General features: G+C 46.1%; 1 protein-coding gene across 1 annotated transcript in view; it reads right to left on the bottom strand.

Annotated features, from left to right (window-relative positions):
* Positions 1 to 12,149, bottom strand: part of LOC109483988 (cytoplasmic dynein 1 heavy chain 1-like) — an 82,257-nt gene that overhangs the window by 43,940 nt on the left and 26,168 nt on the right. Inside the window, 17 exon segments of the mRNA XM_019787145.1 lie at positions 728 to 893; positions 1,349 to 1,522; positions 2,073 to 2,239; positions 2,862 to 3,008; positions 3,767 to 3,976; positions 4,420 to 4,530; positions 4,889 to 5,034; positions 5,659 to 5,782; positions 6,077 to 6,175; positions 6,527 to 6,667; positions 7,104 to 7,223; positions 7,884 to 7,994; positions 8,490 to 8,562; positions 9,090 to 9,193; positions 10,097 to 10,237; positions 10,871 to 11,017; positions 11,704 to 11,853. Of these exon segments, the coding sequence (XP_019642704.1) occupies positions 728 to 893; positions 1,349 to 1,522; positions 2,073 to 2,239; positions 2,862 to 3,008; positions 3,767 to 3,976; positions 4,420 to 4,530; positions 4,889 to 5,034; positions 5,659 to 5,782; positions 6,077 to 6,175; positions 6,527 to 6,667; positions 7,104 to 7,223; positions 7,884 to 7,994; positions 8,490 to 8,562; positions 9,090 to 9,193; positions 10,097 to 10,237; positions 10,871 to 11,017; positions 11,704 to 11,853 (2,331 nt within the window).

Raw genomic sequence — 12,149 nt, 5'->3', positions numbered from 1 at the left:
GTGGTACTTGTCGACCCACTGCATGTACTTGGCGGGGTCCACGGCGCCCTCCCCCAGGGACTTGAGCTCGGTGACGGACTGGGACAGCAGCCGGGCCAGCGTGACTCTCATCTCCTGCTCCACCAGCGTCAGCCACTCGTTTATCTTCGGGTTCTCTTTGATCGACACCGGAGAACTGAAGATCACCTGGGAAACAACATATCAACAGTTACTGTTAACTCTCATCTCCTGCTATCAACAGTTACTGTTAACTCTCATCTCCTGCTATCAACAGTTACTGTTAACTCTCATCTCCTGCTATCAACAGTTACTGTTAACTCTCATCTCCTGCTGTCAACAGTTACTGTTAACTCTCATCTTCTGCTATCAACAGTTACTGTTAACTCTCATCTCCTGCTTTACCAGCAATATATGATGACCAGCCCCTCCAACTCTGTCCTACCACTTGCTACACAAAGTAACCCAACACCACAGGGTGTCTGATACAGCACCAGTTACCATGGTGATAGCCAAGCCATCTGGTCCAGAGTATTGACCTTATGTGTTTAGAGAAGAAAAACCAGAGCAAAAACATATTTTCTCTCTACAATGGTGAACATAATGAGCCACCATGGCATTTTCCCATGCCCTGCATGTCTGCTTTTTCAGTAACTGTTGCTTACATTTTGTGAAGTTTGCTTTTATTGTTGTTTGTGTGAATAAATCAAATCAAGAACAGAAGACTTACTTCCTCGCCTTCCTTGGAAGACAGCCCCTTGACCAGAGTTGCGTCCTCATTCAGCACGATGGAGTTCACGCCTGCAAACATCTTCTTGAAGTGTTTCTGGAGCCGAGCGACGTTCTTGCTGTTCCCGATGATCTCCAACAAGTCTTCGTCTCCAACAAAGTAGAATCTGGAATCACCAACAAAACGTTTGTCGTTTTATGTCCCATTCATGGCTATTTCAAGCACTACTTCTGTCATGTGAAGTTTGAGATAATGTTGGTCTGAATAAGTCATTGCTACAGTGAGAATGACACTCGATTTGCAGATGTTTGTTCTCATAGTTACACACACAAGGATCTATGATTTAAAAAATCCAATCTAAGATTTAACCATAAACTGCTACTTATTTAAATACAAATGCCAGAATGAGTGTATGAATGAATGATTTACTGAGTAAGTGAGTGTGTGAATGAGCGAGTGAGTGACTGAGTGAATGAAAGGAGTGAATGAGTGACTCACCGTGGGAACGAGGACCTCTCCCGCTCCAGGTACTCCCCCAGGGCCTTCTGGATCTTGACTGAGTGAGTGAGTGTGGGAATGAGTGTCTGAATGAGTGAATGAGTGAATGAATGAGTGACTCACCGTGGGAAGGAGGACCTCTCCCGCTCCAGGTACTCCCCCAGGGCCTTCTGGATCTTGCCCAGCAGGTCGGCTAACCTCTCCAGCAGACGCTGTACGCCGGGGATGTTCAGGATGTCCAGCACCAGGGGGGCCTTGGCCACCTTCTTCATCAGGCCCAGGAACTCAGTACTGATGCTGCAGGAGAAAAGGGCAGGGTTAGCACCAGGGGGGCCTTGGCTACCTTCTTCATCAGGCCCAGCACCAGAGGGGCCTTGGCTACCTTCTCGGTGGCTATCATCTGTCACCTTCTTCAGGGCAACAATGTCTAAATTTTATTGGATGTACAAACTAGTTGTTGCATAAAGAACATTCTCACTGCTGTTCAAAACTGACACGACTCAACCACTCTGTAGCATACCAGCTGCCCAGATGCAGGAATCTCTATAGAGAGAGATCCTTTTTCCCACGTACCATCAGGAAATGGAATAGCTTGCCGGCTGACACTGCCCTCAGTAACAACTTAAGTCCAAATTGTAACCCCCTGAAACCTCCAATTCCTCAGTGTATTTTACCCCCCCAGCGCAGTATACCCGACACGGCAACATAATCTTTGGCAAGTCGAAGGCGGTCGCCTATGGAAAGAAGAAAATGTAGTCTCTTGCCAACAAGGAGAAGTTGTCTATGGACCTCAAACTGAAGGCTAAAACAGCCAGAATCTGACAGCAGCTGTTTAGCAGCTGTTTACCTCTGGAAGCGCTGTGTCTCCACGGGCAGCAGGTGCTTGATGTCAGCGCTGCCGGCGAAGATGCCCTCCAGGTAGACCCAGCGTCGCTGCACGTCGATCCACACGTCGAACAGCGCGTTGATGCGGTTCAGCTTGTCTTCCCAGGACAGCGCATCCTCCTCAAACACCTAAAACAGCAGCAACCATCTTTACACACAGGATAATCAGAGCTTACAGGGTAATCAGCTACTCTAACAATAACCTTTCCCTTCTCTTCCCAGGACAGCGCATCCTCCTCAAACACCTAAAACAACAGCAATCATCTTTACACACAGGATAATCAGAGCTTACAGGGTAATCAGCTACTCTAACAATAACCTTTCCCTTCTCTTCCCAGGACAGCGCATCCTCCTCAAACACCTAAAACAACAGCAACCATCTTTACACACAGGCAAGAGCTTACAGGGTAATCAGCTGCTCTAACAATAACCTTTCCCTTCTCTTCCCAGAACAGCGCATCCTCCTCAAACACCTAAAACAACAGCAACCATCTTTACACACAGGCAAGAGCTTACAGGGTAATCAGCTACTCTAACAATAACCTTTCCCTTCTCTTCCCAGAACAGCGCATCCACCTCAAACACCTGGGAAAATAGCAACCATCAACAGCTTTAACTAACAGTTAAAAGTAACAGTTAAACAGTTATAACTTGTCCTCCCAGTAGTAAAGTTAAAAAGTTAACAATTCTCTCTCAATTTTACAACTCTAACTTTTCCCTTGACCTTGACTGTAGATGACCTTGAACTGACCTTGTAGTAGGGCGAGAGCTTCATGGCGGCCACGCTGTTGATGTGCTCCTTGACCTTGTTGAAGAGGTCGTCCCAGCCTCTGATCAGCCGGCACTTGTTCTGGTAGTTTACCAGGTCCAACTCATACGTCTGCCAAGCCTCACGCACCTACAGACGGACGGACAAACAAACAAACATTGTCACTTGTTCTGGTAGTTCACCAGGTCGAGTTCGTAGGTCTGCCAGGCCTCACGCACCTACAAACAAACAAACAAACAAACATTGTCACACACATCACGTACCTGCAGACAGTCAGATAAAAGGTTGGCAAACATTTCCGTAAATGTGATACGAAACCAAGTGCTGATTGCCCACAAGAGAGCATCATTGAAGATAGCAAAACATTAAAAATGGTGCCATTGTGAACATTTTCTTTGCACAACATTTCAATTCTGGCAAAACATTTCAATTCTTGGATGAACTGAAGGCAAGGAAACTGTAGTGCAGGTAAAATTTGTCTGGTGTAGGTAACTTTGCCTGCACCAGTGCAGGTATGGAAGGAAAAGGTATTTCAAGCCCTGGACAAGGACTACAGAAGTCAGACTCATCCTTGTCACCTGCTTAAGAACCCTTCTCACCTGCTTAACCCTTGTCCTGCGGAGCACAATTGATGTTCTGTACATACAGTACCATCTATATAGCACCCTGTATAGGTACAATTTGGGGGTATCACACCGCAGCAAAACTCAACAAATGCGGAAGTAACTAGCATATAGTATTGCAGGGAAAAAATTTGGGGGTCTATGATCTAATTAAGACATGAAATTATTGAAAAATATTGTGCCAGGAATGTCAGCAGGACAAGGGTTAAGAACCCTTCTCACCTGCTTATGAACCCTTCTCACCTGCTTAAGAACCCTTCTCACCTGCTTGAGGAACTCCTCCAGGGCCATTTCGCCCTGCGCCACGAGGATCACGTCCTTCACGATCCCCTCGTTCTTCTGCAGGTCGACGTCCCAGATGTGTCCCAGGGTCAGCTCCGACAGAACCCACTTCACCCGCAGCCGCTTCATCAGCTGCTTCCAGTGGCGCTCCTTCAGCGCGTCCGACTTCAGCTCAACAACGAGCATGTTGATCTGCAGGGGGTAAACAACAACAGATCAACAACGAGCGAACAACAGCTCCGACAGAACCCACTTCACCCGCAGCCGCTTCATCAGCTGCATCCAGTGGCGCTCCTTCAGCGCGTCCGACTTCAGCTCAACAACAAGCATGTTGATCTGCAGGGGGTAAACAACAACAGCTCAACAACGAGCAAACAACAGCTCCGACAGAACCCACTTCACCCGCAGGCGCTTCATCAGCTGCTTCCAGTGGCGCTCCTTCAGCGCGTCCGACTTCAGCTCAACAACAAGCATGTTGATCTGCAGGGGGTAAACAACAACAGATCAACAACGAGCATGTTGATCTGCAGTACAGGAGACAACATCAGAAACAAAACATAGGACTTCAACTCCACAACAAGCATCTACAAGGAGCAATATTTATGTGTTTATTTACGTGTTATTTGTTTGTTTACCTTCTGGTAGCTCTTGACGACACGTGAGACGTAGTCGTAGCTGCTGTACTGGCGCAGGCGAGACGGCATGTTCTTCAGCTGCGTCTGCAGGTTGTCCAGCGACTGTCGCAGCTGCAGGAACAACAGGCAACAGGAGTTAGTAACGCGCAAACAACTATTCAGCTCTTCAATGTACCTAGAAATCTCTTGCTAGTGGCTACAACCTTACCGATGCAGATGTGTGTACACTGTCAGTTAACTATGCGGATGAATACACAAAGTCATACTGTCTAGCACAGAGTATGGCAGAGCCATAGATGTAGATAATGCAGTACACAATGAGACATACACACACTGTCACACACTCAATCAATGATAAAGATATTCAGTCTAGACCACCTGACTGCACAATAGCTATGCTGTAAACAGGACTGTGCACACCTTCCTGGGCTGCATCAGACTAATGAAACAAACAAACAAACAAACAAACCTTCCTGGGCTGCACGGAGAGCCAAGTTGTCTCCTTGAGCTGGTCAATCTGCTCCCAAACCTTTGACAGCTCCGACCAGACTCCCTTCAGGTCCTGCAGCTCCTCCAGAGCCACCGTCACACGTTCTTCTGACGCAGACAACATGCCTGCAGAAATATAGCATTGGTTACATCCCTAGCCCTAACATTAACCCAACCGTCACACGCTCCTCCGATGCACTCAACATGCCTGCAAAAAACATTACAGACTTACTACATGCCTGCAGGATAACAACATTACAGACTTACTACATGCCTGCAGGATAACAACATTACAGACTTACTACATGCCTGCAGGATAACAACATTACAGACTTACTACATGCCTGCAGGATAACAACATTACAGACTTACTCTAACCCTAACCCATTACACACTCCTCAGACGCACTCAACATGCCTGCAACAGACAGCAGGAAAATAACACTAACATTAACCCAACTGTCACACGCTACTCAGACGCACTCAACATACTTGTAATGGACAGCTGGAAAACAACATTACATTATCTGACTTACTTACCTCTAAACCTAACCCTAACCCTAACCAAAACCCAAACCCTGAACCAAACCCTAACCCAACCTTACACTCACTCCTCAGACACACTCAACATGCTCTACAAACAACATTAGAGACAGGCATGCAAATAGCTTCTTTGGATTCTTCTTAACAGTTAAGGACAGTTTGTAACTGAATTTTAGCATGCATCTTTAAGAACCTGATCATAACTTACCTGGATCCTGCAGCTCCAGAGCCTCCTTGGCTCGAGCCAGGTTGTCTCTGTCCTCCTTCAGCCGGCTGAACTTCCCCTCGAAAATGGCCAGAGCGTTGAGCGCCTTGTCCGGACGCTGCCCACCCTGGGGAGTTAGACATCGGGGTTACTTTCAACATTTCCACTGACGTTCTGTGCTACTTGTATGTAGTAGCACAGAACCCGAACATTCTGTATCAATACAGAAGAATTTATAGTTTCTTGTCAGAAGAGTCTATCTGTTCCCACCGATGCATAATCTCCCTCCCCTTGTCCTATAATTGCTCATGTCCTTGGTACTGAAATGGACAATCCATTGGTTATACTACCAGCTGTAGGTTTAGCAGTACTAGCAACACATTTTCTTTCCAATTTGAAGATACAGATGTTCCATACTTACTTCCACAGGTTTGTTCTTCTCCCAGTCTGAGAGAAGCTCTGTGCTGCGAGTTTCCACGCTGTGATCTTCCTCCACAATCTTCATCTGCAGGCTGGCAATCTGCAAAGAATTAAAGTATAGTTTTCATCTTACTAAACTCAGGTAATATACTAGCATCCAAAAAAGGTTTATTTCATAACTGCTGGCCACCTGCTTTGCAAGCACACTGAACAGAAACTAAGGTACATGGTGGGCATTACAGTTGAGCCAAGCAAGTTTCGACTGTTGTCCTATGGAAAGTGACAGACTGCATTGCGGAAGTTTGACTTTTACTAACAGTTTAGTTATTAGAGATACTGCAATTCAATGTGTTAAGCTCAGAAAATATAATGCTTGACAGGGCTATGTGAAGGGAAATGTGTACTAGCTCGGTCCTGGCTGTTACAGACAGATAGATGATGTATACAGTACCTGTGTCTGGATGGCCGAGTCCTTCCTCTTCATGATCTCAGTGAAGGCTCCCCACTCGCCCAGGATGTTATCCACGTACAGCCAGGAGGACGGGAACTGGAAACGCTGCTTCTCCAGGATTCTCTGACCATTCTGGTACACCTAAATACAAACAAAGAAACAAACAAACAAATAAACAAACCTGTCACAAACAATGCTGCTTCTCCAGGATTCTCTGACCGTTCTGGTACACCTAAATACAAACAACCAAATTACATAATTCCACAAGTCTGAAATCACTTAACCTTGTATCTTGTAAACAATTGCATTACACAACTCTACTGTCTACACACAAAAAAAAAGTTACTCTAGCAACTAGATATGATTTTGTAAACAGATGTTTCAGGTACCTTTCACTACCTTTCGTCAGTGACACTGGAGAGTTGTCAGAAAAGCAGGTTTATAAGTACGAACAATCGCAAAGCCTTGATGTGCAAATAAGTGAAGACAAATCTTTTGAAACAAAAGTAAGACAAGTCAATACAAGGTCTACTGTCTACTATAATGTAAACCACGCAGAGTGACAGGCAATACGTACGTCGACTTGCTTCTCCCAGCTGCGGACCTTGCGCTTGAGTGACTGGACATACGTGATGAAGCTGACGGCATCGGAGGTGCTGGCAGTCTCCACCGAGTGCTGCTCCAGCTCAGTACGGCTCTGTATGGGGGATAACAACACAGCTCAGTACAGCTCTGTATGGGGGATAACAACACAGCTCAGTACGGCTCTGTATGGGGGATAACAACACAGCTCGGTACGGCTCTGTATGGGGGATAACAACACGTCTCACAACTGCACAGTAACAACCCACATCAATAACAGTAGCCCACCAGTAGCTACCATGCTGTCTCCATGGAGTGCTGCTCCAGCTCAGTACGGCTCTGTATGGGGGATAACAACACAGCTCAGTACGGCTCTGTATGGGGGATAACAACACGTCACAGCTCGGTACGGCTCTAAGGAACAACATCAACACATCTCACTACCGCACAGGGCAACTACTGGGCCTGAGACTTTAACATTTATAACATTCTTTCTCTGGAGTGCTGCTCCAGCTCTGTACGGCTCTGTATGGGGATAACAACAAGTCACAGCTCAGTACGGCTCTGTATGGGGGATAGCAACACGTCTCACAACTGCATATCTCAGAACAGTGCATTTAATGACAGCAGCATATGTACACCAGAAGCTACTGTGCTTTGTACACCACACCCAAGACATTAAGAAATGTAACATTCTTTCTCTGAACTCAAAAGCTCAATGAGACATACAAGTCTGGCTTGATGATTATTTTTCACAACTCAGAATGTCTCTCACCTTGGAGACGGTGTCGTAGAACTCCACCATGGACTCTCCCAGCATGCTGCCAAACTTGCCCAGAATCTCCTTGTGCCACGAGTCGTACTTCAGGTTCACTTTCGACTGGACCTAAAACAGGACAGGAAACAGGCATAACTAACAGAGTTCTGAACTTGTGCCACGAGTCGTACTTCAGGTTCACTTTCGACTGGACCTAAAACAGGACAGGAAACAGGCATGCCTTCAACTACCAGAGTTATATCAACTGAGGATTGAGGTGTCTTTTCTTTCAAAGAACTATTATTGTGGAACTTGTTACCACCATGTACAGTTGCGGCATCATTGCTAGATAGCTTTAAACAATGCTTACAGTTAGTTAGATGTGCAAAGTTAGATGTGTAACAGGTTGTTCAGTATAATATAGCCAGCTGCCACTGCGCTGTCATGAATGCCTGTTACACTGGTGTGTTACACTGAAGGGTGGTTATACCGGCTATACAGATAGACATGGTTCAAACAGGCTGCTTTAAAAGATGGTTCCAGGACAGGACAAAAAAATGTTATCACTAAACTTCACCATGCAACTCAATATTACAGGTTGGCTGTTAGAGGTCAAAGTCTTACCTTGCCAAACTCGATCACAATCGGCCCGAATTCCTTCCGCACCTCCGCAGTGTCAAAGGTTGCCCGAGACTGCCTACAGAAACAGATTCCGGCCGTGTTATTTCAGGCTGTCCAACTGAAGCATGGCAGAGCACCAGGCTTCTACCCAAGCACCCGTGGTCCTGTACAACTTCATTCTAAGCTAAGACAACTGCATTTTTAATGTATTATGCTATCACATGAATACAGTCAGTCTTCCTGACATCATCACATTTCAGACTTCCTGAGAGTCAGCAAGTGCATCATACATCTGAAGGTTGACAAGATTGACCGAAAATTTATGGTGAGTTCCCTTCTTGTGTTGGAACAAAGCTTTAGGACTCTATAACTATGAATTCTACCAACAGAGATGAGCTTTCATTCTAACACTCTTCCTGTGTTAATCAGTTTCTACAAATGTTTTCAAATGTACGTCTATGTTCGAAACGCAGCAGGCGTATCTTACGCAACTGGATATGATTTTGGAAACGGTCCGACATTTCAGGTAGCATCCACTACCTTACACCAGTGACACTAAGAGACTGCAGGAGAAGTGTTTGTAAGTACGAACTATTGACTTACTTGACTTCAACGATGACATTGACCCAACGCTGGATGCCCTCCCCGATACGGTTGTAGACCTGGTCAGGAGTCAGGTCCCACAGGGCCTGGTACTGGAGCCAGGACTGAAACACACAGCGTCACATGTCAGTTACTACAGTAACATCTATCTAACCCTAACCCTCCCCCTCACTTCTATCTAAACCTAACCCTCCCCCTCAGGTCCCACAGGGCCTGGTACTGGAGCCACGACTGAAACACACGGCATCACATGTCAGTTACTACAGTAACTTATACCTAACCCTAACCCTCACCCTCACTTCTATCTAACCCTAACCCTCCCCCTCTGGTCCCACAGGGCCTGGTACTGGAGCCAGGACTGAAACACACGGCGTCACATGTCAGTTACTACAGTAACTTCTACCTAACCCTAACCCTAACACACGGCAGCACATGTCAGTTACTACAGTAACTTCTATCTAACCCTAACCCTAACACACGACATCACATGTCAGTTACTACAGTAACTTCTATCTAACCCTAACCCTAACCCTCAGGTCCCACAGGGCCTGGTACTGGGGCCAGGACTGCAGACAGAATCACATGATCATTGATGACTGAACTGTTAGAATGAATGGTTTAGTTACATCCTCATTATCATTACAGATCGTACAGTGGCAGCCTTTGACGGCTAAAGGAAAGTATGATTTACGATTAAAATACAGTAATTAAATAAAAGATAAAAGAATATATACATAAACATTTAGAACCTTACAGTGTGCTTGTCTTATTGCTTATTTATGACGCGAACCCTTTGTTGTTGAGTAGGTCTACTAGGTAAGGCAATGTCCTCTTGTGATATCTGGCAGTTCTACATTTGAACTGCGTTATCTGGTCTCTAGACGTAAGATTCTTGCCATGAAGACTTACACAGTTTGGCAGCCCGCAACCCACAATTGAAGCAGCAATTGTTTCACAAAACCTTCCACTAACACAGAAAGCATGACATATAACTTCAGTTTACTTACAGCTACATAGGCATTGGTCTTGACGACGACATCTTCGATGGCCTGGAAAGCCACGTCCATGGCATGTTGACCGTCAGGCAGTTTGGTCAGCAGGTTACGGTAGGTCGTCTCTCTCTCAGACTCCCCGCGTTCCAGCCCAACCTGCAACCCAGCCACAAACAGATCATGTACACGTGGTGCACAAGAAAAGTTTTACCTGGCACACGCGGATTGACTTTTTGTAGTTCGGTGCTTCTGGGGGCGACACCCAGTAATGTTCCTCATACCAAATATTGCCTTTATCTGTTTTGCGATTTTAACGATTTTAGATATTTTAAGCGAATTAATATTGCCTGCCAATTTGTACACGAGTCTGTCAATTCAGCCTCTTGGCTGCCATGTGACTTGTCTTTGATTTTAATAATAAACCAGTCTACTACTACTACCTACTAGTAGAAGGAAAGATGAATCTTGCATTTTCATGTGTGTGAGTGTGTGAGTGTGTGTGAGAGTGTGTGTGTGTGTGTGTGTGTGTGTGTGTGTGTGTGTGTGTGTGTGTGTGAGGCGTGTGTGTGTGTGTGAGAGCGTGTGTGTGTGTGTGTGTGTGTGTGTGAGCGTGTGTGTGTGTGTGTGTGTGCGTGTGTATGTGAGTTTGTACCCACCTGGTAACGAGAGCTCTGTATCCTGGGCAGTGTGGTGATGACCTGCTCCCAGTCGTGCAGCTGCTGTGTGTGTGTGTGTGTGTGTGTGTGTGTGTGAGCGTGTGTGTGTGAGCACGTGTGTGCATGTACCCACCTGATAACGAGAACTCTGTATCCTGGGCAGTGTGGTGATGACCTGCTCCCAGTCGTGCAGCTGCTGAAACAGCCGCATGCGGACGTTCTCCAGCGGCGGCTCCAGGTAGATCACCTGGTTCATCAGCCGCAGCTCGTAACGCAGGGTCTGCGCAGGAAACATGGGAGGGTTAGGAACAGTTGTATGCAGCAAAGCCACGCAGCGAGCAGCACAGGCAGAAGCTAGGGGGGCTTTTTGGAAATTTGTAATGCTTGAAAACACTACTTCCTGCATTTTGAGGTGCAAATTTTGAGGAGTGCAAGTTAAGGGTTGGGAGTGGAAAAATAGGGCGTCTTTCGAGAGGAATCCACTTACAGAATCTGATGTGAAATGAAGGAGTCAATTCAGGTGTACATCATATTAGTTTACCATGTTTGTAGCAAGATAGCAATTGTGAGATCTGTCTCCTTTTCCCCTCTAGTCAGATATATGGGAATTTGGCTTTATACAGTAACTATAGCAAGTAAAATACCTAAGGTAAGAACTGTTTACCTGTTACCAAAAATATTTTAGCTTACGAGTCTCTTTCGTCCACTCTGCAACCAGGAGAGGGGACGAAAAAGACTCGGCAGATAAATAGGTTTGGTCACCTGACTACAACTGACCCTTTGAGCAGAAAGGTACTCAAAGAAAAGACAAGTAATAAAATTATGTTACAAGTGGGATATCACAGATAAGAAAGTTAAAAAAATGTACCATTGACACTTAAGTAACCAACGTTACTTAAAGGAAAGGCTCTTGGCAACCGTCTGTCTCCATAGACAATGGTTCCTTATAAAGGACAGACTGGTCACCTGCAGTTTGGGGTCTCCTCCGGGTTTGTGAGCCGGAGCGACGTCGTTGTCCATGTCTTGGTTCGCCTGGTCGTCATCTCCCTCTTTCAGCAGCACCTCCGTCCACGCCTTCAGTCCCGCCTGGAGCCGAGTGGCTAGCTTCTTCTCGACCTAACAACACAGAAAACATGTTTCACATCACATCCACATCCTAACCCTAACTGTCCAGGCCTTCAGTCCAGCCTGGAGCCGCGTCGCCAGCTTCTTCTCAACCTACAAACACGAAATAACATTGTTCACATCCCATAGCCCTGACATCCTACCTCCTACAACTAACCCTACCCAAAACCCTCCACGCTTTCAGTCCCGCCTGCAGCCTAGTGGCCAGCTTCTTCTCAACCTACAAACACAGAAAAACATGTTTCACATCACATCCACAACCTAACCCTAACCATCCACGATTTCAG

This window comes from Branchiostoma belcheri, unplaced genomic scaffold, assembly GCF_001625305.1.
Source record: "Branchiostoma belcheri isolate BF01 breed outbred unplaced genomic scaffold, Haploidv18h27 scaffold68, whole genome shotgun sequence".
NCBI lineage: Eukaryota > Metazoa > Chordata > Leptocardii > Amphioxiformes > Branchiostomatidae > Branchiostoma > Branchiostoma belcheri.
Note: the sequence above shows the minus strand (reverse complement) of the source record. Positions and strands in the feature narration are given on the sequence as shown.